This window comes from Brassica rapa, chromosome A05 (assembly GCF_000309985.2).
Source record: "Brassica rapa cultivar Chiifu-401-42 chromosome A05, CAAS_Brap_v3.01, whole genome shotgun sequence".
NCBI lineage: Eukaryota > Viridiplantae > Streptophyta > Magnoliopsida > Brassicales > Brassicaceae > Brassica > Brassica rapa.
The window spans coordinates 5,345,356-5,368,279 of NC_024799.2; the positions used below are offsets into that span (position 1 = coordinate 5,345,356).

Genomic DNA, 22,924 nt, shown 5'->3' on the forward strand with positions numbered 1-22,924 from the left:
AAAAAAAATAAAAGAAACTAAACCCTAGAAAGGAACTAAGGGGCCGGAAGCCGGCAACAATGGAACTGTCAGAGCCTCCACGTTCCGGAAGCTTAGCCGGCGCTGCAGAGCTGACGAAGCCTCCACAACCCGGGAACTTTAGCGGCGATGCAAGAGCTATGGGAGCCTCTACATCCCGGGACCAAAACGACGCTGAAACGAAGATCTACCTGGCCTACCTCCTCGCCGCGAATCCAGAGGAAGAAGAGTCGCAGCAAGCCAATCTCTTCCCGGAGCAAAACCCTACCCCAGATCTGTGCGCATGTCGGAGATACCTGACAGATCGGAACCACCACACGAGGACTTGAACGGAATGACAAGGAAAGGAGCCATCGGCGTCGGTACGCGCTCGGACGCGCCACCAGACGCCGTGGCTGCCTTACACGCTTTCTCTCTCTTTTTTCTCTCTTTTTTTTCGACGCATTCGGAAGTCCTATGTGAAAAAAAAAGATGGAATGTTTTTTTTTGTCAACAGATGGAGTGCTTGTTTAAATCAGGGCAGTTAATTTGAAAAAGGAGCCGAGCTGCTAAAATTCGCAAATCGCCACGATGACATAATCAAAAACGTCAGAAACATAAATGATCAATTGAATCATACAGTAGTTTCACACAGTAATTCCAAAATAATTGACAATTAGTACACCTAAAAGCAGCTTTGTAGTAGAGGTAATGATAATCACAAGTGGCATTTGTTGCCATCAAAATCACCTTTGATCTTTGAATTTAACTTACTTCCTGTATAAAAGTTAAAGAGTAGTAAATTAGTTAATGAACTTATCCTCCTCTTTTTTTTTTTCCCGTCAAGTTTATTATAATAAAAACTGAAAAGGGTTTAAGCCCAAATTACATAGCCCGAGGCCCAACCAGAAGCCAACACAACCCAAAACAAATGGGGGAACACACACTCAAACGGCCCTACGGCCCAACAACCAACCCGAACGACTTCAACCGGCCCACGGGTCAGGGACGCTCGGCACGTGTAAGGATAACGCCCCTCAGTGCGGCACGCGTCACGTCAGCATCAACCTGACCTTCACCATCTCGAGAAGTCGCCGGAGATACACCACCGGAGGCCAGGAGCTCGGACAAACCGCAAAGCCTCCATCAAGACCACCTCTTCTCTTTCACGCTTTGTTCTCGCTTCGGAGAGCATCATCGATCCGATCGAGAGCTCCTCCGACAGCTCAAAACCATTTCCCACTTGGAATCATGGACCAAAAGACTCCCACACACACCCAACACACACCCAACGAAATCAAAGACCGACCCAAAAGACTGGAACAACAAACCGGCGACGCAAGGTTGAAGAAACCTTCACCCCCCGGAGAACAGAGCCGACGACGGCGGAGCTGCAAAAGCCTCCCCTTCCGGAGACAAGAACCGGCGGCGACGGAGCTGAAGGAGCCTCCATCTCCCGGAGAAGAAACATCCACTGGCTAAAAACCCTTAGCTTCTCCCCACCGTACCTTCACCCGACCGCGTCTTGACTCCAAAGACAGAATCTCCGCAGAGGAGGCCTGAACCAGAGCTCAGACAAGGCGGAAGACGGAGGTGACGAAGGAAAGACGCACGACCAACATCTTTAAAGCTACTCTAGGGGCTCCGGCGACGGCACGCACGCTCACGCGCCGGCCGCTCGCCGGACCAACTTCAAGATCTACTTTCTCTCTCTACTTTCTTACCAAACAAAAAGTTACTATGAAAGTTTTCACGTGTAGGTTTTTAGACTTATCCTCCTCATCTTCGTCAAAACTTGGGAAACTTATTTATATATCTCAACCACCCAACAAGAGCATTTGTATTTTTTTCGTTTAAGAGAACTTAAATTTCAAAATAAAAAAAAACAAATAAATAATTCCATTAAAATAATAAACTGTTTTGCCCTTCTTAATTCTGCTCGCTCTCTCTCCTCTTCTCTTCTTCACCGTCTTCGTCTCCTCCGGAGAAGATTGAAGAAACTCAGATCTGAACTCCAACACTCACCTGCGAGCAATTCTCCTACTTGACTTTCCCACATCGGAGCTTCCTTCCTCAGGTAACTTCACTCTTCACGAGACTCTTGCTTGACCTGGGTCTTAGTTATACCTAGCTTCTAGAGAAGACATCAATGAAGTAATCAATCGCGATTCGTAGCTTCTTAAACTTGTCTAAGATCGTATGCTATAGAACTTCACTCCAATTAGCTGATGAGGTGTTGTTGAGAATCACAAACAATGTTGATTCTGAAACTGAGTTTCCCTTACTTGCAGGACTCTCTATTACAGGGGTTTGATCATTCATGGCGAATTCCCGTCAATACTATCCATCGCAAGATGAATCAGCGTCTCCCACTTCAGTGAGATCCAGGGAATGGGAGGGTCCTTCAAGGTGGACTGAGTACTTGGGACCTGAAATGGCTTCATCAGTCTCGTCTAGGAGCTCCAAGCACACGACTTCTGATGGGCATGTTCAGAGCTCTGCTGGCTCCACTAAGGCTTTGAACATACAATGGGTAGTTCAAATGATCGAGGTTGCGGAGGGACTCATGGCTAAAATGTATAGACTGAACCAAATCTTGGAGTATCCAGATCCTGTTGGTCATGTATTCTCTGAGGCGTTTTGGAAAGCGGGTGTGTTTCCTAATCATCCGCGGATTTGCACATTGCTCTCGAAGAAGTTCCCTGAGAATTTTACCAAATCGCAACTCGAACGTGTAAGTTATGAGTTCGTTTTCGTAATAGGCTTAGTTTGTGCTTTTGTTGCTGTGATGGTAATAAGAAATGTGCTTTTTTTGCAATATTTATGCAGATTGATAAGTTTTCGCTGGATAGCTTGCAAGATGGTGCTGAACTTCACTTACAGAGCTTAGAGCCATGGATACAGGTACCTATCTATGTGATATGTTGTTGGGTCAATGTTCTGTTGTACTCATATTGTTCTTGAGGATAGTGAAGCATCTCGACATGCTCTATAGTCAAGCTTCTAAAAGTTTGCTCTATTCATTTCTTTCCTCCTCATAAAGGACTAGCTTTGTATATATATGTTCACGCATATATGATACCTAAGATATGGTTTTCGCCTGTAAATTGTATAAGAGTGGTATTTATTAGCCTTCTATTTCAGTAGAGTTGTCTTCATTTTCCTCACCTCACCCATTTTTTCTTTCTCAGCTGCTGCTCGACTTGATGGCATTTCGCGAACAGGCACTACGGCTTATATTAGACCTAAGCAGCACTGTGATTACTTTGCTGGTGAGTCAACGTCCCTCATCTGCGTAAAGTATTTACTTGCTTTTGGTTGAAATTTTGAATTCTACTTTGAACTCATATCTTGGGTGGAGTATGAAAAACTTCGACATGTTAAGTTATATTTCTACTTGTCAAAATTTTGTCTGTGGGGATGAGGATATAATTTTTGTCTCTTCACTATTCATGTTTAGCTCATAACTTAGTTCAGTGTTTTGCAGCCTCATCAGAACTCGCTTATACTGCATGCATTCATGGATCTCTTTTGTGCATTTGTCCGAGTCAATCTTTTCGCTGAGAAGGTATGCTGAAAGCTTATTTGGATTGATTAACATAAATTTCAGTTAAGACATACGCTTCTTTTGTTACCAATCTCTAAGAATGTTTATTCTATCAAAGTAGATTCCTAGAAAAATGTTGCTGCAAGTCTACAATCTTCTGCATTCGTTATCAAGAAATGATCGAGACTGTGACTTTTATCACCGGTATGAATGATTTTTTCCTTGTAATGTCATTCGTTAATTTACATATAATCAATAGGCCAATTATCATGAACTAATACTCTTCGTCTTTCATCCAGCTTGGTGCAATTCATAGATTCTTATGATCCGCCATTGAAAGGCTTACAAGAGGATTTGAATTTTGTCAGCCCGAGGATTGGAGAGGTTAATATTTCATGTTTGTTTGATTTGGTTATCTGGCTTATTAGGATTTCACTGGATTGTAAGATTTGAGACTGCACTTGCTATAACCAAATTAAAAATGAACGGGTATACTATGAGCTAATACTGGAATTGATACATCAGCACTAACAATGTTACCCATTTTCTTAGGTCCTGGAGGCCGTAGGACCCAGTATTTTTCTATCTGCTGACACGAGGAAGTTGAGAAATGAGGGATTTTTAAGCCCATATCATCCTCGATTCCCAGACATACTTACAAATTCAGCTCATCCCATGGTACGTCTGAATGCCTAGATACTTATCAACATTAAGACTAAAGATTCTCTGAATTAGTAGGATGCTATAAGTATTTCCCGTTAACAGTTTTCTTGTGTATAATGTTAGTAACTGCATATTTTTACATTGTTGCTTCCTACAGAGAGCGCAGGACCTTGCAAATGTTACTTCGTACCGAGAATGGGTGCTACTTGGATATCTCGTTTGCCCTGACGAGCTTCTTCGTGTTACTAGCATTGATATCGCCCTGGTACAAATCTTTTTCTTCCTTTGGTTCTTGATTGAGATCTTGATAAAGAAGCACACAGTTATCTTTCACGAGGGTTGAACACAAATCAGAAATTATCTGCCTCTCTCTGCTGTTTTCGAAATTGGTTGTTTTTGGACTAGCTGTGTGAATTTATGTCCTTTCATGTCGATTTTTAATTTATTTAAAGATTACTAGCTATGGAGTACAAAAAGCTTCCAGTTATATTTACAGATTGCCTGTTTATGCTGTCTTTAATAAATGTTTACCGCCCTGTTGGATTTCAGGTTGTGCTAAAGGAAAACTTAGTTGTGACTTTATTCCGGGATGAGGTACGTTGATATCAAATTGTCTGCGACAAAGAGTTTTGGCGTAGATTGGTTTTCATCAGCTGACTATGTTAATCTAACCTTGCAGTACATCATGTTGCATGAGGACTACCAGTTGTATGTTTTACCTCGTGTGTTAGAATCAAAGAAGATGGCAAAGTCTGGTCGGACTAAACAAAAGGAAGCTGATCTAGAATATAGTGTAGCAAAGCAAGTTGAGAAGATGATTAGGTAACTCATACTCTAGCTCCAGTTTTATGGCTTTATGAGCCACATCTAACTTCATAATCTTCATATGTTACTGGAGAATTGTCGTTTTTCCTCCAAGGCTGTGATTTCAAGAATATTTGCTCTCGATTATACAATTTAATTATTGTTCTGGTCGCTGCTTTCAGTGAGGTGCATGACCAAGCCTTGCAATTATGTGATACCATACACCGAGAAAGAAGAATATTGCTGAAGCAGGAAATAGGGCGGATGGTTTTATTTTTCACAGATCAACCAAGTTTATTGGCTCCAAACATTCAGGTTAGCTGGATGTTTGAGTTTCTTTTGCTTGTTACCTAGGTTTAGGCCGTTGCATATACGGGATAAAGGTTTAGCGTCTGTCACTGATTGGTTGTACTTAACAGTCTTCCTATCTAGTGGTATACTCATAAGCGTTCTTTCCTTCCCTGAATTCCTTAATTATTAATTTATTTACTTCCCTTTCTTAGATGGTATTCTCTGCATTGGCTTTGGCCCAATCTGAGGTTCTCTGGTATTTTCAACACGCTGGTATTGCATCATCAAGATCCAAAGCTGCTCGAGTGATACCAGTTGACATAGTAAGTTGATTGCATGAACGTTCAAAGTCGCTCAACATTGTAACTTTGACTTTCAGTGAACTCAAATTTGTTATGATTACTCATTTGTTATTCATTATTTCTTAGGATCCAAATGATCCAACCATTGGCTTCCTGCTTGACGGAATGGACCGTCTTTGTTGTTTAGTACGCAAGTACATCGCAGGTTTGTTAATTTGAGATATCACATCCTCGGACATTGTTTGTCATTAGATGGGTTTGAGACGCTGGTATTGGACCCATTGGAACTCATTAAAACCTTGATAAGAGCCCTTTGATCAGTACTGGTGTTCAAAATATGGTGATTTCAATGGTCTTTGGTTATTGAAATGCAGCTGCCCGAGGTTATGCACTATCATACCTTTCTTCATCTGCTGGAAGGATTCGTTACTTGATGGGCACTCCTGGAATCGTAGCTCTGGACCTTGATCCAACCTTGAAAGGCCTTTTCCAGCGTATTGTGCAGCATCTAGAAACTATACCCAAAACGCAGGGAGAAAATGTTTCTGCAATCACATGCGATCTATCTGTAAGATGCTAAACTAGATCCACTTATTTTAATTCATATGACATATAGTTGCATTTTCTTTTAATGATTATCAAAACACCCTAGACGGTAGATTCATTCATGTTCCAGTTCCAGATATTTCCCATTTGCTATGTCTTCCAAATATTATGGTAACTTGGTTCCAACAAGGTTATGTTGTTTACTCATCAATCTGTTTTCGTAATGCTCCACACCTCTTGTTGTATAGGAATTCCGAAAAGATTGGTTGTCCATTTTGATGATTGTGACTTCTTCTCGATCATCGATAAACATCAGACATCTCGAAAAAGCCACTGTCTCTACAGGGAAGGAGGGCTTGCTATCTGAAGGAAATGCAGCTTATAACTGGTCCAGGTACTGTTCTCGTCCTTATATGACCATTATTTGATTATCTTCTAGCAAGGAAAACAGCAAAGCTAAGATCCTGAATTTTTTTATGTCTACTCAATGCAGATGTGTTGACGAGATAGAGTCTCAATTATCAAAGCATGGAAGTCTGAAGAAACTATATTTCTACCATCAACACCTTACAACTGTATACTTCTTGTTGTTGTTCATTGTCCATTATTTTCCCTTGTCATCTTATGCATAATCTGACATTCGACTGTTGTTAAAGGTTTTCAGAAATACAATGTTTGGACCAGAAGGGCGTCCCCAGCATTGTTGTGCATGGCTTAGTGTGGCTAGTAGCTTCCCAGAGTGTGCTTCGCTAATAATTCCTGAGGAGGTAAATCTATATTTCACTCTACCGCTGTACATGTCTGGATCATGAGATTCTTGCATGCATTCAAGTAGTGTAACGACCACCCAGTGAGAAACTGAGCACCATATCACTCTTTAGTATGCCAATAAATAATGAAGTGATTGTAAAATTAAATTGACTTAGTTATCGTGTTTGCATATGTTCCATGGCAGCTCAAGTTGTTGACGGTTTGATGTTCCATTAGCTACTATTGGATTTCACATCTCTTTCTTAGCATATCACCTCTGTTGTTAAAACAAGCAATATACATGTTCTCTTTTGGTGAATCACGAATTCTCATTGTTTATCCCCGTATGTCCATTTTTCCTATATCAGTGACAACATCTACTAAACGAAAAGCTCTTCTTGTCTTTCTCCACAGGTTACCAAATTTGGGCGAGACGCAGTGCTTTACGTTGAGTCTCTTATTGAATCAATAATGGGCGGTCTGGAGGGACTAATAAATATTCTTGATTCAGAAGGCGGGTTTGGCGCTCTGGAATCACAGGTCTCTAACCAAACTCAATAGTATAACGAAAGAAATCTTCTATTTGACTACTGTCCTCAAACTGATACGTTGAGCTTTCACAGCTTCTTCCAGAACAAGCTGCAGCGTATCTGAATAATGCATCTAGAATTTCTGCTCCTTCAATGAAATCCCCCAGGGTTGTAGGCGGAGGCGGTTTCACTTTACCCGGCCATGAGAGCTATCCTGAGAATAATAAGTCTATCAAAATGTGAGCGCCCGAGTCTAGCCTGAAGTTTTTTTTCTCTTTCATGAAACCACTGCCTCTTGTATGCTGTTATCTTAAGTATCTCTTTGTGATGGCAGGTTGGAAGCTGCAATCCAAAGGTTAACTAATCTGTGTTCAATTTTGAACGACATGGAGCCTATTTGTGTTATAAATCACGTATTCGTCCTAAGAGAGGTGAACTTTCAATCTTCTATATATCAACTCAAGGATCTATCTATAGAAAGAAAACACATGAATGGTTGAATTATCCTATTCGAAATCCGTAAATTAAGAAGATTATCTCTTGGAAAGAGCCGATGAATTCTCTGTCATCGTCTGGTCTTGTTAAGCTTTTTGACTTGATCCTGCTGTTTCGATATTTGCAGTACATGAGAGAATGCATCCTCGCGAATTTCAAGAGAAGATTTGTCACTGCACTACAAACTGATAATGATCTTCAACGGCCTTCTGTGTTGGAGTCTCTTATAAGGCGGCATATGAGCATAGTCCATTTGGCAGAGCAGCACGTTAGCATGGACCTAACCCAAGGCATCCGAGAAATTTTACTCACAGAAGCGTTTTCAGGGCCTGTTTCGTCTTTGCATACGTTCGAAAAACCTGCTGAACAACAGCAAAACACTGGATCCGCCGTAGAAGTTGTGTGCAACTGGTACATGGACAATATCATCAAAGACGTGTCTGGCGCAGGAATCCTCTTTGCTCCGAGGCACAAATACTTCAAAAGCGCTAGACCAGTTGGTGGGTATTTTGCAGAGTCGGTCACTGACCTCAAGGAATTGCAGGCGTTTGTTCGTATATTTGGCGGCTATGGAGTAGACCGGTTGGATAGGATGATGAAAGTACACACAGTTGCCCTGGTAAACTGCATAGAAACATCTCTGAGGTCAAACAGGGAATTGATTGAAGCAGCTGCTGCAAGTATGCATTCTGGTGATAGAGGGGAGAGGGATGCATCTATCAGGCAGATAGTGGATTTGGATACTGTGATAGGGTTTTGTATTGAAGCTGGTGAAGCGTTGGCTTTCGATGAGCTCCTAGCCGAAGCTTCTGGAGCTGTTCTTGAAGACAATGCATCCTTGATTCACTCGATGATCTCTGGCATCGTTGAGCACATACCGGAAGAAGTACCTGAGAAGAAAGAGATCAGAAGGATCAGAGGCGTGGCAAATGGCAATGGTGTATCTGTGGATCATGACTCTGAATGGGTTAGATTAATCCTAGAAGAAGTTGGAGGTGCAAATGACAACTCATGGAGTTTGTTACCTTACTTTTTCGCCTCCTTCATGAGCTCAAACGCCTGGAACACTACTGGCTTCAACATCGAGACTGGCGGATTCAGCAACAACATACATTGCTTGGCTCGGTGTATAAGCGCCGTTATTGCAGGAAGTGAGTATGTGAGGTTACAACGTGAATACCAGCAGCAGCATCAGTCCCTCTCCAATGGTCACCAGTCTAGTGAAAATCTAGACTCAGAGTTTCAACCTCGTGTAACCGCTGAAGCAAGCATCAAATCTTCAATGCTACTCTTTGTTAAATTCGCTGCGTCGATCGTGCTAGATTCATGGAACGAAGCAAACAGGTAAAAGTAATCTGTTTCTTACATTTTTGTTTGCATCATCATAGACCATCTTCTTTGTTCTGCAGATCTCATCTTGTGGCTAAGCTTATCTTCCTAGATCAACTCTGTGAGAGCTCACCGTTCCTGCCAAGAAGCTCCCTTGAATCACACGTTCCGTACACAATCCTCAGGTCAATCTACACTCAATACTACTCCAACACACCGTCCACGCCGCTGGCAACAGCATCCCCTCACCATTCCCCATCTGTATCGCTAATCCACGCTTCTCCCTCCATGAAAAACGCGACCACTCCCCGTGGTAGTGGTAGCGGCAGTAGCACTGCTGCAGGTGCGGATTCAGGGTACTTCAAAGGCTCGTCATCCTCAGTCTACAGTCAGGAACACTACAACGAACCTGAGACTGGAACCTCAAGGAACAATGAAAACAAGAGCAAACAAAGGGGTAGTTCTCGTCGTTCTGGACCGTTAGATTACAGCACGAGCCATAAAGGAGGGTCAGGATCAAACAGTACAGGTCCTAGTCCACTTCCAAGGTTTGCTGTATCTAGATCTGGTCCCATCTCTTATAAACAGCATAACTAAGTAAAAGAACACTGCCACATTCTACTAAATGAAAAAGAAAAATACAATTATGTAGAGAGATCAGATTTGTACAAATCATTGGCAACACTTGTTAATTGTTGTGCTTATTATGTTTTGGATCATTTGGACTTGTTATTCGCAAAAACAATTATGCATATCTTATGTTCTTGGTCATTTCCATCAATCTGTTATTTACATATATTAACAATCATTTTCACATTTAATCAACCAAATTGCTATAAGTTAAACCAATTAGGCTTTCATGCGAGGTTGTCTAATCAGAATTTTGGTTATCCGGATTCAGCCTCTTAGCACATCGTTTGGATCGGATTAGGTTAATAATATTTCGGATTATTGTATATTTTATCATTTTTTCTAAAATTTATTCCAAATCTGTTTTTGTTTTAGGTTCAACTAATTTTGATTTCTCTTTTTACAAACTATAAAAAATGTTATGTAGATAATACTACAGCCGATAATTCTACCTAGTATAGAAATATTAATAAACTTTTGGTCAAACCAATAGACAAGAAAGCTTACAAGTAACTAATTTAGATTTAGATTTAGGTATTTCTAGATAATCATATCAAAATGAATATTTGATGCTTGTTTTAGGTTTAGAATACTTATTTTAGATACTAATAAGGGCAAATCTCCAAAATAGCACATTTCTAAGTTTATATCATAAGACTAGTACTCAAAAACTAAAATGACCAAAATAGCATTTTATCTTTTGAAAAATTTAAATTTTTTTATTTTTCAAAATTTGAAATCTTATCTCCAAAACCTCACATCTCAACTCTAAACCCTAAAGCCTAAACTCTAAACCCTAAACCCTAAATTCTAAACCCTAAACCCCATTTCTTAAATGCTATTTTGTGATTTTTGGCCTTGAGTACTAGTTTGGGAACAAAAACTTGATTTAGTGCTATTTTGGTCTTTTTCTCTACTAGTAATTCAAATTGTCAGATCAGGTTTTCTCATAGATTTTCGGTTTTGTGCACATGCCTAAAATTAAAACTGATTAGTAGTGAATAGCGTTTATGGAAGCGTGTACTGGTTAGGAACCAGATACAATACAACACAGTCTATCTTCACGATCACGAGTCTCGCTCGACTCTGAGAGCTAAACTAAACATTCTCCAATCTCTCTCACACCTCAAAAAACCCTAATCTCCTTCGAACAAATGGCGCGCAAATCCTCCGTCCTCCAACGAGCAGCCATCGCCGTCGTCTCCGTAATCGCAATCTACGCCATCCTCAACGCCTCCGTCAGCCGCTCCCTCCCTTCCTCGTCCGATCTCCCGCGTCAGCTCATCCGCGAAGAGCGAGAACGAGAAGCTCCTTCTCCGATCCAGCCCAGAGTCAAGGTTTACATGTACGATCTCCCCACGAGATTCACCCACGGCGTAATCCAGCAGCACGCCATCGTCCGCGGCGGCGGGGGGATGATGAAGAAGCCTACCAATGACGTCACCGCGCTCAAGTACCCGGGTCATCAGCACATGCACGAGTGGTACCTCTTCTCGGATCTAAACCGACCCGAGTCGGATCGATCCGGCTCTCCCATCACCCGCGTGTTGGATCCCGCCGACGCGGATCTCTTCTACGTCCCCGTGTTCTCTTCCCTCAGCTTGATCGTTAACGCGGGTCGCCCGGTTGAGCCCGGGTCGGGTTACAGCGACGAGAAGATGCAGGAGGGGTTGATTGATTGGCTCGAGCGTCAGGTGTGGTGGAGGAGGAACGGAGGGAGAGATCACGTGATTCCCGCTGGAGATCCGAACGCGTTGTATCGGATCTTGGACCGGGTCAAGAACGCGGTTCTTCTGGTTTCGGATTTTGGGAGGCTGAGGCCTGATCAAGGCTCGTTCGTTAAAGATGTGGTGATTCCTTACTCTCATAGAGTCAATATGTTCACTGGGGAGATAGGTGTTGAGTCTCGTAACACGTTGCTCTTCTTCATGGGCAATCGTTATCGCAAAGATGTAAGTTTTGAATCTTTGGCCTTTGTGGGTTTGGATAAAGGTTGAAACTTGAGCAGAGTGGTAGTTATGTTATTGCAAGAAACAGAGTTACTGTTATTGTGTTGTTGTCCGAAACGGCATCAGGTTCTTTTTATTGTAATAAACAATGTTGGTCTGCTTCTTCGTGTGTCTTCAGGGTGGGAAGGTTCGTGATTTGCTGTTCCAAGTTCTTGAAAAGGAAGGAGACGTGACGATAAAGCATGGGACTCAATCTAGAGAGAACAGACGAGCTGCTACGAAAGGAATGCATACTTCTAAGTTCTGTCTAAACCCTGCTGGTGATACTCCATCCGCTTGCAGGCTGTTTGACTCTATTGTTAGCTTGTGTGTGCCTGTGATTGTTAGCGATAGCATCGAGTTGCCTTTTGAGGATGTTATAGATTATAGAAAGTTTTCGATTTTTGTTGAGGCCAATGTGGCACTGAAGCCTGGGTTTCTGGTTAAGATGCTGAGGAAGATTGGAAGGAAGAAGATCCTGGAGTATCAGAGAGAGATGAAGACGGTACCTTTCTCCTTGTATTGAAATATTTGGTTCTTTTAGGTGATTTGGAGATGTTTGTCTCATACCTGATGATATGCACACAGGTAAGACGGTATTTTGACTATGGGAACCCGAATGGAGCTGTGAAGGAGATCTGGCGTCAAGTCTCACAGAAGCTACCACTCATCAAGCTAATGAGTAACCGTGACAAACGTCTGGTTCTTAGAAACTCCACTGAGCCAGACTGCTCATGTCTGTGCACAAACCAAACTGGTGTCATCACTTCCATATAAAGAAAACTCTTTTTGTCTCTTGAGCGAGACCTATCAGATAGTGGAGGAGCTCCTGACTTCTTGGCCCTGAGACTTGCGCATGCGGATGTCCGCCTCTCGTGGCTTGACTTTTCCGGTCAGGAAACAGATTCATAAGGAAGATATATTTGAAATCCTTATTTTTTTTGTAGATTCCATTAGTTTTTTTTCTCGTACTTAATATAGTGTCACACTTTATACGGACCACCATCCATTCTTTTTTTTGTTGCCCCATTGTTACTCTGTACATGTCAGTGCCTAGAAAAATTTAATAACTCTAGGAGATATCAGCTCAAACAAACTTTTTGTAGTTGATCACCGAAACTTATTATAAAATTTGGCACATAAAAGCCCTTTTAGCCTATAACCGGCCTTGCATGTAACAACATCGATTGGTTTCTGCCAATGTTTCAGAGTATATCACTCTTTGCAAGCTTTGGTCAACTGTCAATTGTTCATCTGCAAGGCAACAATCGGAAAATAGGTGTTTACTTATGGTATGAATTTGACCAAACCAACAAAAAATAACGGTATTGGGGAGACCGGACACAATAGAAGATAGAGGTTAACTTGGTTTGGTCTCCAATACCGGTATTTATCAGTCATACATTGTATGTGTTTCACTGTTTTGTCCTGTGAAACGTGTTAGCTTTCTCCATGATATACAGATGTATGAAGCCATACACAGTCGTATCTGTCATGGCTAGAACACACCAACTTTAGCTGCTAAGATTTATATAGTAGTTTATAAAGGACCAACTTTATGCTCTAAAATTTATATAATTTAAAACATTGAAAAAATTAATGTAGTGATCTATAAATAAAATCATGTTTTAGGCGGCTAAAAATACATCTAACTGGACATTTATTTTTCGGACCTTTCACTTTTACATACAATTTCTTACAAAAATTGGAAAAAAAAAAAATAAGAAAGAACTGGAAACGGAACGGATAACAAATGTTTAGTTGATTGAAAGAAAAGAACTGAAATGATTAAATGAAACCTAACCGACGACAAGCTGAAAACATTGCATGTCTTTCAATTGATTATTAAATTGACTAATCCTTAATTATCATACACCAGTACAATCACCAATAATTCATTGGGAGGAAAAAATAGAGTAAGCACGATTATTGATTTTAAAATATATCCTAGTTCGATGTTACAATATAGTACAATTTTAAGTAACTTAATAATCATATGTTTATTTATATATAGAAAATAGTCGCTTACAATATGAATTTTAAGTGAATTCAACTAAAAACACTCTAGTTCGTATGATGTTTTAGGGTGCGCTCAACTAATCTAAATTTCATTTCTGACTACTTTAAAATACATTCTCATAATATTTAATGTTGATATATACTAATTAAAATAGCCCGATAATTGATTGGTCAGTACACATAGGTTAACCAATAAGAAAAAGTCGAATAAAAATGGAATGCATCTGAAGAAGCATACATACATATACATGTCTTTATCGATACCATATAGCAGATACTGTATATGATATCTCTATATATACGTATCAACGTTGGATTCTAGAGATATGCCATGATATTGTTGCTGGTACATTGGTCATCCATCACCATTTAAATCGCGCCACGTCTTATATAAATCCGATGTGATTTTCCATCATACCATGCATGAATCAGTCATCACATATGGTGACAAAACTAGTTGCAGGTTCGAAAACGATAACACGTATGAATAAATACACAATGACATGAATACATGAATTTTAAAAACATATTACAAATAAGTTTACAATTTCAGTTATTTTCTCGTAATTTAATTAGGATAAGGATCTTATTCCTTTTGAGATCATGGGCCAAAACTAATTTGGACGTATGTAAATTATTTGATTTTTAGAAAATTATTAAAGCTATTTTGGTCGCATTTTCAGACAAAAAGTAAACCCTATAATACATCTTTTTTTTTGTCGACAACCCTATAATACATCTAAGCTAACGTTATGTACTCATCGAACATTAATAGTCTTCGCTTAACTAGTCTTGGAAAACTTCTGGCCCAGCAAGAGTGGTCACGTGAAAGCTCTCATGTATGTCAAATTTGTTTATCACTAGGGCCGCTGGTTTTGGATCATTGGCAAACTGTGGTTAGAACTTAGAAGATAAACATCATATATATAGAAGGACCGGCTCTCAAATCTTGGAGACCAATAATAATTTAGTAAAAAAATTGATAAAATTTTAATAATAATTTCAAAAAATTTATGTGTATATATATATATATATATATATATTGATTTTTAAAGTATTTTAAAATTGAGACTGGTGTTTTATTTGACTGTATCCAAGACTTTTTGTATTAGTCCGGTTCTGAATGGTTGTGCCGTGTACTATGGAACAGACCTGAAAGCAATAGTAAAATATGGTATTGTGAGTAGGTATTGCGGGTTACATCTCTACCAAAATATGTAGGTATACCAAACTATCAAAAGAATTTGATACATCTGTTATATAATAATATAATATTAGTATTGATTGGAAATCGCCAACGAGTGAAAATTTAAGATTTTTCTTTTAATACTAAACTTTTTTTTTCTAGTAAACACGAGAATATGTGAGATCTGTATAGATAAAAGAGTAAATTAGCTCAATATACAAAAAGAAGTGAGATACCATAGAGTTGAGGGAAAAAGGTGATGATGGGGGGAAAAAAAATGGGGGGAAATAGGGTATGGAGTGCAAATAGGGAATATGTTGTGTGTAGGGAGTACAAATTCTCTAGATAAAATATGTTCATTTGTTGTTCTCATGAAGCCAACAAATACAAGTACTTGAACCCAAAAAAAACTTGGACTCGTATGTGTTTTGGACAAAGGACCACATTCCACAACATACATCATAGGGTTAACCGTACCAGCTGTCGTAATGTTTATATTTAGCATACAGCCACGTGGGTGCACCTATCACATGATATTACATGGCTCATGGCTGAATTGAGACTGATCACATGATATTACATGGCTCACCTTGAAATTTTTCCATGAAAAAAGGGGTAGTTCGAAACTAATAATGTGTGTATATCCCAGTTTTTCACCATACTACCACAATTAGTTGAGACTGATCTTCTGATTATCATTAGGAATTAGTTTTTGATAACTGATTATCTCTGTTTTGGTCCTTTTGTATATAATGACATTATATTCGGATATATAGCAAAACAAAAGCTTGTGTTCAAAAAAAAAAAAGCAAAACAAAAGCTTATTTTTATATGTATTAATTGTCGTTGATAGACTTTCGTTCATGATTTGATTAATGTGGATTCATTATAGATTATGATAATGCACACGCCAGGCCATTATGTTACTTTGGAATCCAAGTGTGTAAGCTGGATACCTACATGTGTGCATGCAACGTAGTGGAATATACGTGTTAGGTGATAGATGTATAACTAACTATAAACAAAATATTAAAACTCACGGATCTGAAAAATGTACTCAAATATAGTAATTGGCAGAAAGAAAGAAAATACATCACTATTCAGTAGTGATGATTCTAAGGTTAACTACAGTGATCTTTTATTGTTTATAACTTTCCATCGTGATTCTCGTTCGTTAAATTAGTGTAACGTTTTTTTCAGAGAATATTATCTAGTGTGTAGTATTGTGGTTAGGATATCCAAATTTATTCGATTTTTGGTGATATTATAAAGTATTTGTTATGGTAGGTATTATGTTAAGGTGTTTGATTTTGATTCAATGTACTTCAGTTCTTTTCATTGTTTATAAACCATTATCTTGGTGGAGTTAACAGATCTAGTTGTTATTTCGATATCATATTTCTACTGCAAGTGCCAAGATATCAAAATCAGGGTGTGATATATAATACATAGGACTTATTAAATAGTTTACGGTTGCTAAAAATGGCAAGTGCGATGAGCTCAGATAGCGTTAACGTTCCCGAAATGGACAAATTACTCTCACTTACCAGGTCAAAGTTTTTTCATGGGTAAGACGTCCACAAAGCTCAAACCAATTGTTTTGAAAACAATAGGATCATTCAAAACAAATTTCAACTTCAGTGTTTTCAAATTATAAACATAAATACTCCACAAAATAATATTTACATGGACTGGAAAAGAAATTGGGAAAAAACAATATGAATTATCAGAGTTTTTAGAAAGAAAAAAAATCGAGCTAAACGTGACTCATGTGTGCTTGGAAACTAGGGTCGCCAGAGGTCACAAAGGCGTGGGGATTTTGTGTTACCAGATGCTGAGTTTGGTCTGAACAGGCTTTATCTATTAGATGGTAACTCTTTTCAGTTCGCTCTTTCCAGATATTGTATAAAATTAACATATGAGAAACAGTACCGCATGCAAACCAAGTAATGAGATAACGAAGAATGCCGTGAGAGAATCATAGAGACATTGGCTGTTAAGAAAACCTTCTTGTTAAAAAGCATGTGAAGCAAGTCACCTTTTTCAAGGTTTTTTAAAAGTAACTAATGAGGGTTTAAAATTTTAGTTTAATTGTTCTAGAAAAAATCTTCTCAATATTATTTTATGGCTGGTCCAACTAATTTTCTTTTGTTGATAATATGCAATTATATTGGAATGTAAATCAGACATATACAGTCAGCAGCTTGGTCTTAAACATGAGATGTTGATTGACGACACAAAAGAAATAAATAAAGAATGCCTCTTTCTTACTGCAATTTTAATATGAAAATCCTTTTTAAAAAATGAAGAAGAAAAAATAAAGAATAAAGAAAAATTGCAAACATGTTGGGTAATTAGATCGAGATGTGTATATAAAGCTAAAAAGAAAATCAGAACGGATCCAATATTTGATTATTGAGTAGTACCTTGATTGAATTGTCCTTTTAAATTATTTAATTACACTATAGAAATTGATTCTCTGACGGACAAATCAAGAATCACGTTTGACAAAAGAAAATAATCTTCGTCCTAGTTAGCGTAGATAAAAAAGTTCTATGACCGTTACATTAGAATATACTTTATATATTATTTATCAACTGTTCCTGAAAACATTATTAATATCATGATTAGAAAATTTTAATTTGGATCTAAAAATAATTATAAATAAACAAACTAAATTTATCTGGTTTGGCACTGTTTTTTTTTTTTTTTAAGTATGTAATGTACGTTTTCCCCTATACATGATGTTAGAGTCCTTTTTGTACGTGTGTGCGTGCGTAAAGTATTGTACTTTTCAATCTTAGTACACAGAATACAACTAATTAAATAGTTGTTCGATAATTCCAATACATTTAAAATGAAATGGACTTATGATTATTTACGCTAATTTATTTTTATTTAATTCCCTCCATGTTCATATCTGTCAGAGATCATAACCATATATGCATACTCTCTCTCTCTAGAAACATAACTTTGCCTTCTTTGCGGAGAAAGAGAGAGAAGGCAAAGTCTCTGGCTTTTCTCTCAATTCTGAGTGAAAGTTGAGAGCTTTCTTTCTTCTGGTAACTTCAATGGTCCTCAATCAAACAGGACCCACAGATGCAAACACCTTACATACCGTGAGAATCTATTTCTTTTGAAAAGACAACTTCTTCTTCTTCTTCTGTTGTCTCTTGTTTATCCTCCACATAATATAATACTTTAGCTAATCTCTGTTTTAAAAAAGGAAGAAAAGTTTTAATTGTGAGTGGTTCCTGTATGAAAAATTGATTTTCGAATATTCTTTGTTTGATACTTTTTTTTGTGTGATTGTTACATCTTCCTGATCTTATTTGTCTCTTTGTCAATTTACAGGATCTTCTCCTTTTACTGTTCACTCCCATCTCTTTTTTCTCAATCTGGCAAGAAGTAGCAGCTCTTACGACATTCCCTCTTTAAGCACTTTCCTGTCTTCTTGAAAAATCTGTTTGTATTTGTGAAAAGTTTCACACTTTTATTGTTTTGCTTGTAAAGATCTGAGCTTTATGAGTTAAAAAAAATGGCGGCAAGAGTAGAAGCAGCAACAATGGGTGGTGGTGAGATTGATGAAGAGAGTGATGAGAGAGGTAGCATGTGGGATTTGGACCAGAAGCTTGATCAATCTATGGATGAAGAAGCTGGTCGGCTTAGGAACATGTACAAAGAAAAGGTTTATTTTCTAATTTTTAATTTTTTTTTATTATTACAACAAACTCCAAATCTTGTCTCTAAACTCAATTTGGTTATTGCAGAAATTCTCTGCTCTTCTGCTTCTGCAGCTTTCGTTTCAGAGCCTTGGTGTTGTGTATGGAGACTTAGGGACTTCTCCTCTCTATGTTTTCTACAATACATTCCCTCATGGGATCAAAGATCCTGAAGATATCATTGGAGCTCTATCTCTCATTATCTATTCACTCACACTCATCCCTCTCCTCAAATACGTTTTCGTTGTATGTAAAGCCAATGACAATGGTCAAGGTAATACCAAATCACAAATCTTTATGCATTTTCACTTTGCTAGTTACTGACTTAGTTGTTTTTTTATTGAAAGGTGGAACCTTTGCTCTCTATTCATTACTATGTAGACACGCCAAGGTGAAAACAATCAGGAACCAGCACCGTACTGATGAAGAGCTTACTACTTACAGCCGGTCTACCTTTCATGAGCATTCCTTTGCTGCCAAAACCAAAAGGTGGTTAGAAGACAGGACTTCTAGGAAAACAGCTCTTCTTGTTTTGGTTCTTGTTGGTACTTGTATGGTCATTGGTGATGGTATCCTTACTCCTGCCATTTCTGGTAATGCCTTCTCACTTACTCTTTCAAGTAAGTTGTGTTCTGGTTCTGGGCATAGCCAAGTGAAACATTGGCCAATAGCCCCCAAAATATTTGAAGAAAATTACATATATAGGTCCCCAAATTTGTAAAAATAAAAAAATATTATTAGAATTTTTACTAAATCGCTTACAACCCCCAAAATCTCAGGACCTGTCCGGTTATTGATAATAACATTACACTCTTTTTTGCAGTTCTGTCAGCTGCAGGTGGGCTAAGAGTAAACCTTCCTCATATAAGCAATGGTATCACCACTTAATACATTCAACTCCATTGGAAACATTTGATGTCTCATTAGTAATCATAAGTTTGTTGGTTATTGTTATTATATTGCAGGTGTTGTTGTTCTTGTTGCGGTTGTGATACTAGTCAGCTTGTTCAGTGTACAGCATTACGGAACAGACCGTGTTGGTTGGCTTTTCGCTCCCATTGTCTTTCTCTGGTTTCTCTCCATCGCAAGTATCGGTATGTACAACATCTGGAAACATGATACCACCGTCTTGAAAGCTTTCTCCCCTGTGTATATCTACCGTTATTTCAAAAGAGGAGGTATAGATCGCTGGACATCCCTTGGAGGCATCATGCTTAGTATAACAGGTAACAACAAAAAGAAGAAGCTGCTGACTCTGCCCTTGAATCTTCAACAATACTAAATCTTGATTTTCTTGAAAATGGCAGGGATTGAAGCACTCTTCGCTGACCTATCTCACTTTCCTGTTTCCGCTGTTCAAATCGCTTTCACTGCCATTGTCTTTCCTTGCCTTCTCTTGGCTTATAGTGGACAAGCTGCCTACATTAGAAACCACCCTCATCACGTGGCTGATGCGTTTTACCGTTCCATTCCAGGTTTCTTGTTTGATAAGTTACCTACTTTTTAGTCTGTAGTGTTTGTTAGAAGAAGCTTGGAGTTAAAGTTATTTATTTTTTTGTATTCTTTGTAGGAAGTGTGTATTGGCCAATGTTCATTATTGCAACTGCTGCAGCCATTGTTGCAAGCCAAGCCACGATCTCAGCCACGTTCTCTTTGATCAAGCAAGCTCTAGCACACGGTTGTTTCCCTAGGGTTAAAGTAGTCCACACTTCTAGAAAGTTTCTTGGTCAGATCTACGTTCCGGACATCAACTGGATCTTGATGATCCTCTGCATCGCCGTCACGGCTGGATTCAAGAACCAGAGTCAGATAGGTAACGCTTACGGAACAGCAGTTGTGATCGTCATGCTTGTCACAACTCTGCTTATGACATTGATCATGATCCTAGTGTGGCGTTGCCATTGGGTTCTTGTTCTTGTGTTCACCGTCCTCTCGCTTGTGGTTGAATGCACTTACTTCTCAGCCATGCTATTCAAAGTGGACCAAGGAGGTTGGGTTCCGCTTGTTATCGCTGCAGCGTTTCTCCTCATCATGTCGGTATGGCATTACGGAACTTTGAAGAGGTATGAGTTTGAGATGCATAGTAGAGTCTCAATGGCTTGGATTCTTGGACTTGGGCCTAGCCTTGGGCTTGTTCGTGTTCCTGGTGTTGGGCTTGTCTACACTGAGCTAGCTAGTGGAGTCCCTCACATCTTCTCTCACTTCATTACAAACCTACCGGCTATTCACTCTGTTGTGGTGTTTGTATGCGTCAAGAACCTTCCGGTTTACACTGTTCCCGAGGAAGAACGGTTCCTTGTTAAAAGGATTGGTCCTAAAAACTTCCACATGTTCCGTTGCGTTGCAAGGTAACACATGAAAGTTTAACATCTGTAGTTAAAGAATTAATAAAATAATATATAAAAGGTTAGGACCGATCCAATTTATCACTATTAGTTTTAAGTTTGGAGTTGTGTAAACTGTTTTGTCCTTAGCCATTATTAGTTTTAAGTTTGAAGTTGTGTAAACTGTTTTGTCCTTAGCCATATCATTCTTAACCTTGAAGCCATTTGTTAACAGGTATGGATATGGAGACTTGCACAAGAAAGACGATGACTTCGAAAAACGTCTCTTCGAGAGCCTCTTCTTGTTCATACGACTTGAGTCCATGATGGAAGGAGGCTGTTCTGATTCAGATGACTACAGCATATGTGGAAGCCAGAATCATTTCAAAGAAAAGAACGAGAATGTTGCAACCTTTGATACGTTTGACTCTATAGAGTCCATAACGCCGGTGAAACGGGTGAGCCACACGGTGACGGCGTCGAGCCAGATGAGCGGTGGAGTGGATGAGCTGGAGTTTATAAATAGGTGTAGAGATGCGGGAGTGGTGCATATAATGGGGAACACGGTGGTTAGAGCGAGGAGGCAAGCGAGGTTCTACAAGAAGATAGCTATTGATTATGTGTATGCGTTTTTGAGGAAGATTTGTAGAGAACATAGTGTTATCTTCAATGTTCCTCAGGAGAGCCTTCTGAATGTTGGTCAGATCTTCTATGTATAAGATATGAGATATGTGTATGCACTAATGCACGGATGATATTGCATGTGTTGTATGTATATCCCTTTTTGAATGTAATGTTGTCTATCATGTTGTATATGGAGAGTAAGATTATACAATTGCTCAAAAAGAAAAATATGACTCTTACTACAGAAGAGTCCAAGTACTTGTACCAAAACCAATTTACTTACACTCAATAATAATAAACAATGGATAACAAAATAATGTGCTTTTAGTTTTTTTTTTTTTTTTGTACAAACCAACACAATATTTTCACACCTTCAAACTCTGGAATCCGAAAGAAGAAGAAAATATATATACAAAAACCATTTATTTTTATGTAGCCGCAATGATAAACTGATGGATTACTTTGTGGATTTGGTGGCTGGCGGCGTGAGCTTTTGTCTGTACCGCAGAGGACATGGTACGGAGACGTCTTGCTATCTCTGGGAAGGAAGGTCGAACAAATGGGTCAGGAGCCCAACACTGCTCCATCAGCAACCCTCCATTCTGGATCATAGTAGCTTGGCACGGTTGGTCTCAGTGTATTGTTCACAATGCCTCCTATCATTTTTATTCATACAAGCAACAAATTAGTAAAGACCGAACTGAATGTACTGCCTACAATTGTACAAAACCTTTGTTGGTAATAAAAGAGAACAGAAAGTCATTTACCGATTATTGCCCCGTAATGCAGATTGGCGTAGGGTTCCTCACCTAGTCACCTGTAATGTAAGGATTTCCCACAAGACGATTCCGAAAGAGAACACATCGACCTGTGTGAAACATTACTTGCAAAATTATATTAAAGGCTAACCAAATATTATCTGTAGTTAGTTATAATTTTTCACGCTAATCTAGTTTTAATCCTATTTTGCCCCAAAAAAAAAACTATTTTGATTTATTCATAGTAATCGTCATCTCCATTGATTTGCCACTTCAATCCAGTAAAGTTTAACTTTCTTACTACTAATTTGGTTTCACAGTACACATTAGACTTTTGGTTTCTACTTAACCATAAGCTTTTTCCGAAATATTCCAGGCGAGATTACAGGTGTTATCTAATGTCAACATCCTTAATAATA

The 22,924-nt window shown here is 38.8% G+C and overlaps 3 protein-coding genes and 1 long non-coding RNA gene across 8 annotated transcripts; 3 read left to right on the forward strand and 1 right to left on the reverse strand.

The window, feature by feature from the left end:
- Positions 1 to 1,808: 1,808 nt before the first annotated feature.
- On the forward strand, positions 1,809 to 10,035 carry LOC103867391 (protein NAP1). Of its 2 annotated transcripts, XM_009145455.3 has the most exons (23): positions 1,809 to 2,074; positions 2,289 to 2,731; positions 2,827 to 2,901; positions 3,189 to 3,269; positions 3,485 to 3,565; positions 3,666 to 3,748; positions 3,844 to 3,928; positions 4,097 to 4,222; positions 4,365 to 4,472; positions 4,757 to 4,801; positions 4,887 to 5,029; positions 5,194 to 5,326; positions 5,515 to 5,625; positions 5,731 to 5,809; positions 5,979 to 6,172; positions 6,399 to 6,544; positions 6,644 to 6,725; positions 6,807 to 6,917; positions 7,315 to 7,440; positions 7,524 to 7,669; positions 7,765 to 7,861; positions 8,053 to 9,269; positions 9,335 to 10,035. In XM_009145455.3, exons 2-23 carry the CDS (start codon positions 2,318 to 2,320, stop codon positions 9,849 to 9,851), a joined length of 4,200 nt encoding a protein of 1,399 aa, XP_009143703.1. In that variant the 5' UTR covers positions 1,809 to 2,074; positions 2,289 to 2,317; the 3' UTR covers positions 9,852 to 10,035. The 2 variants fall into 2 exon arrangements, with proteins under 2 accessions (XP_009143703.1, XP_018514765.1); XM_018659249.2 differs by lacking the exons at positions 1,809 to 2,074; positions 2,289 to 2,731 and having other exon boundaries at positions 3,475 to 3,565.
- Positions 10,036 to 10,879: 844 nt separating this feature from the next.
- LOC103867392 (probable arabinosyltransferase ARAD1) lies at positions 10,880 to 12,947 on the forward strand. 2 transcript variants are annotated; one of them, XM_018658725.2, is made up of 4 exons: positions 10,880 to 10,975; positions 11,015 to 11,836; positions 12,012 to 12,377; positions 12,461 to 12,947. In XM_018658725.2, exons 2-4 carry the CDS (start codon positions 11,039 to 11,041, stop codon positions 12,647 to 12,649), a joined length of 1,353 nt encoding a protein of 450 aa, XP_018514241.1. In that variant the 5' UTR covers positions 10,880 to 10,975; positions 11,015 to 11,038; the 3' UTR covers positions 12,650 to 12,947. The 2 variants fall into 2 exon arrangements, with proteins under 2 accessions (XP_018514241.1, XP_009143704.1); XM_009145456.3 differs by having other exon boundaries at positions 10,970 to 11,836.
- Positions 12,948 to 17,942: 4,995 nt separating this feature from the next.
- On the forward strand, positions 17,943 to 21,958 carry LOC103867394 (potassium transporter 11). 3 transcript variants are annotated; one of them, XM_009145457.3, is made up of 10 exons: positions 17,943 to 18,196; positions 18,432 to 18,485; positions 18,591 to 18,765; positions 18,848 to 19,073; positions 19,147 to 19,392; positions 19,623 to 19,673; positions 19,765 to 20,025; positions 20,107 to 20,274; positions 20,370 to 21,147; positions 21,359 to 21,958. In XM_009145457.3, exons 1-10 carry the CDS (start codon positions 18,177 to 18,179, stop codon positions 21,840 to 21,842), a joined length of 2,463 nt encoding a protein of 820 aa, XP_009143705.1. In that variant the 5' UTR covers positions 17,943 to 18,176; the 3' UTR covers positions 21,843 to 21,958. The 3 variants fall into 3 exon arrangements, with proteins under 3 accessions (XP_009143705.1, XP_033147204.1, XP_009143707.1); XM_033291313.1 differs by having other exon boundaries at positions 18,022 to 18,320; XM_009145459.3 differs by having other exon boundaries at positions 18,023 to 18,320; positions 18,432 to 18,765.
- On the reverse strand, positions 21,714 to 22,742 carry LOC117133993. The gene is made up of 2 exons (XR_004458081.1): positions 22,515 to 22,742; positions 21,714 to 22,403 (listed from the first exon to the last, which is right to left on the reverse strand). It is a non-coding gene; the product is annotated as an uncharacterized LOC117133993 (long non-coding RNA).
- Positions 22,743 to 22,924: the final 182 nt, after the last annotated feature.

Bases quoted from the DNA above. Each gene is read 5' to 3' on its own strand.
- LOC103867392 (XM_018658725.2), top strand. From the start codon at position 11,039: ATGGCGCGCAAATCCTCCGTCCTCCAACGAGCAGCCATCGCCGTCGTC. The intron at 11,837-12,011 runs GTAAGTTTTGAA...GTGTGTCTTCAG, and splicing joins GCAATCGTTATCGCAAAGAT to GGTGGGAAGGTTCGTGATTT. The intron at 12,378-12,460 runs GTACCTTTCTCC...ATATGCACACAG, and splicing joins ATCAGAGAGAGATGAAGACG to GTAAGACGGTATTTTGACTA.
- LOC103867394 (XM_009145457.3), top strand. From the start codon at position 18,177: ATGCAAACACCTTACATACC. The intron at 18,197-18,431 runs GTGAGAATCTAT...GTCAATTTACAG, and splicing joins ATGCAAACACCTTACATACC to GATCTTCTCCTTTTACTGTT. The intron at 19,674-19,764 runs GTATCACCACTT...ATTATATTGCAG, and splicing joins CCTTCCTCATATAAGCAATG to GTGTTGTTGTTCTTGTTGCG.
- LOC103867391 (XM_009145455.3), top strand. From the start codon at position 2,318: ATGGCGAATTCCCGTCAATACTATCCATCGCAAGATGAATCAGCGTCT. The intron at 4,802-4,886 runs GTACGTTGATAT...CTAACCTTGCAG, and splicing joins TGACTTTATTCCGGGATGAG to TACATCATGTTGCATGAGGA. The intron at 5,810-5,978 runs GTTTGTTAATTT...ATTGAAATGCAG, and splicing joins AGTACGCAAGTACATCGCAG to CTGCCCGAGGTTATGCACTA.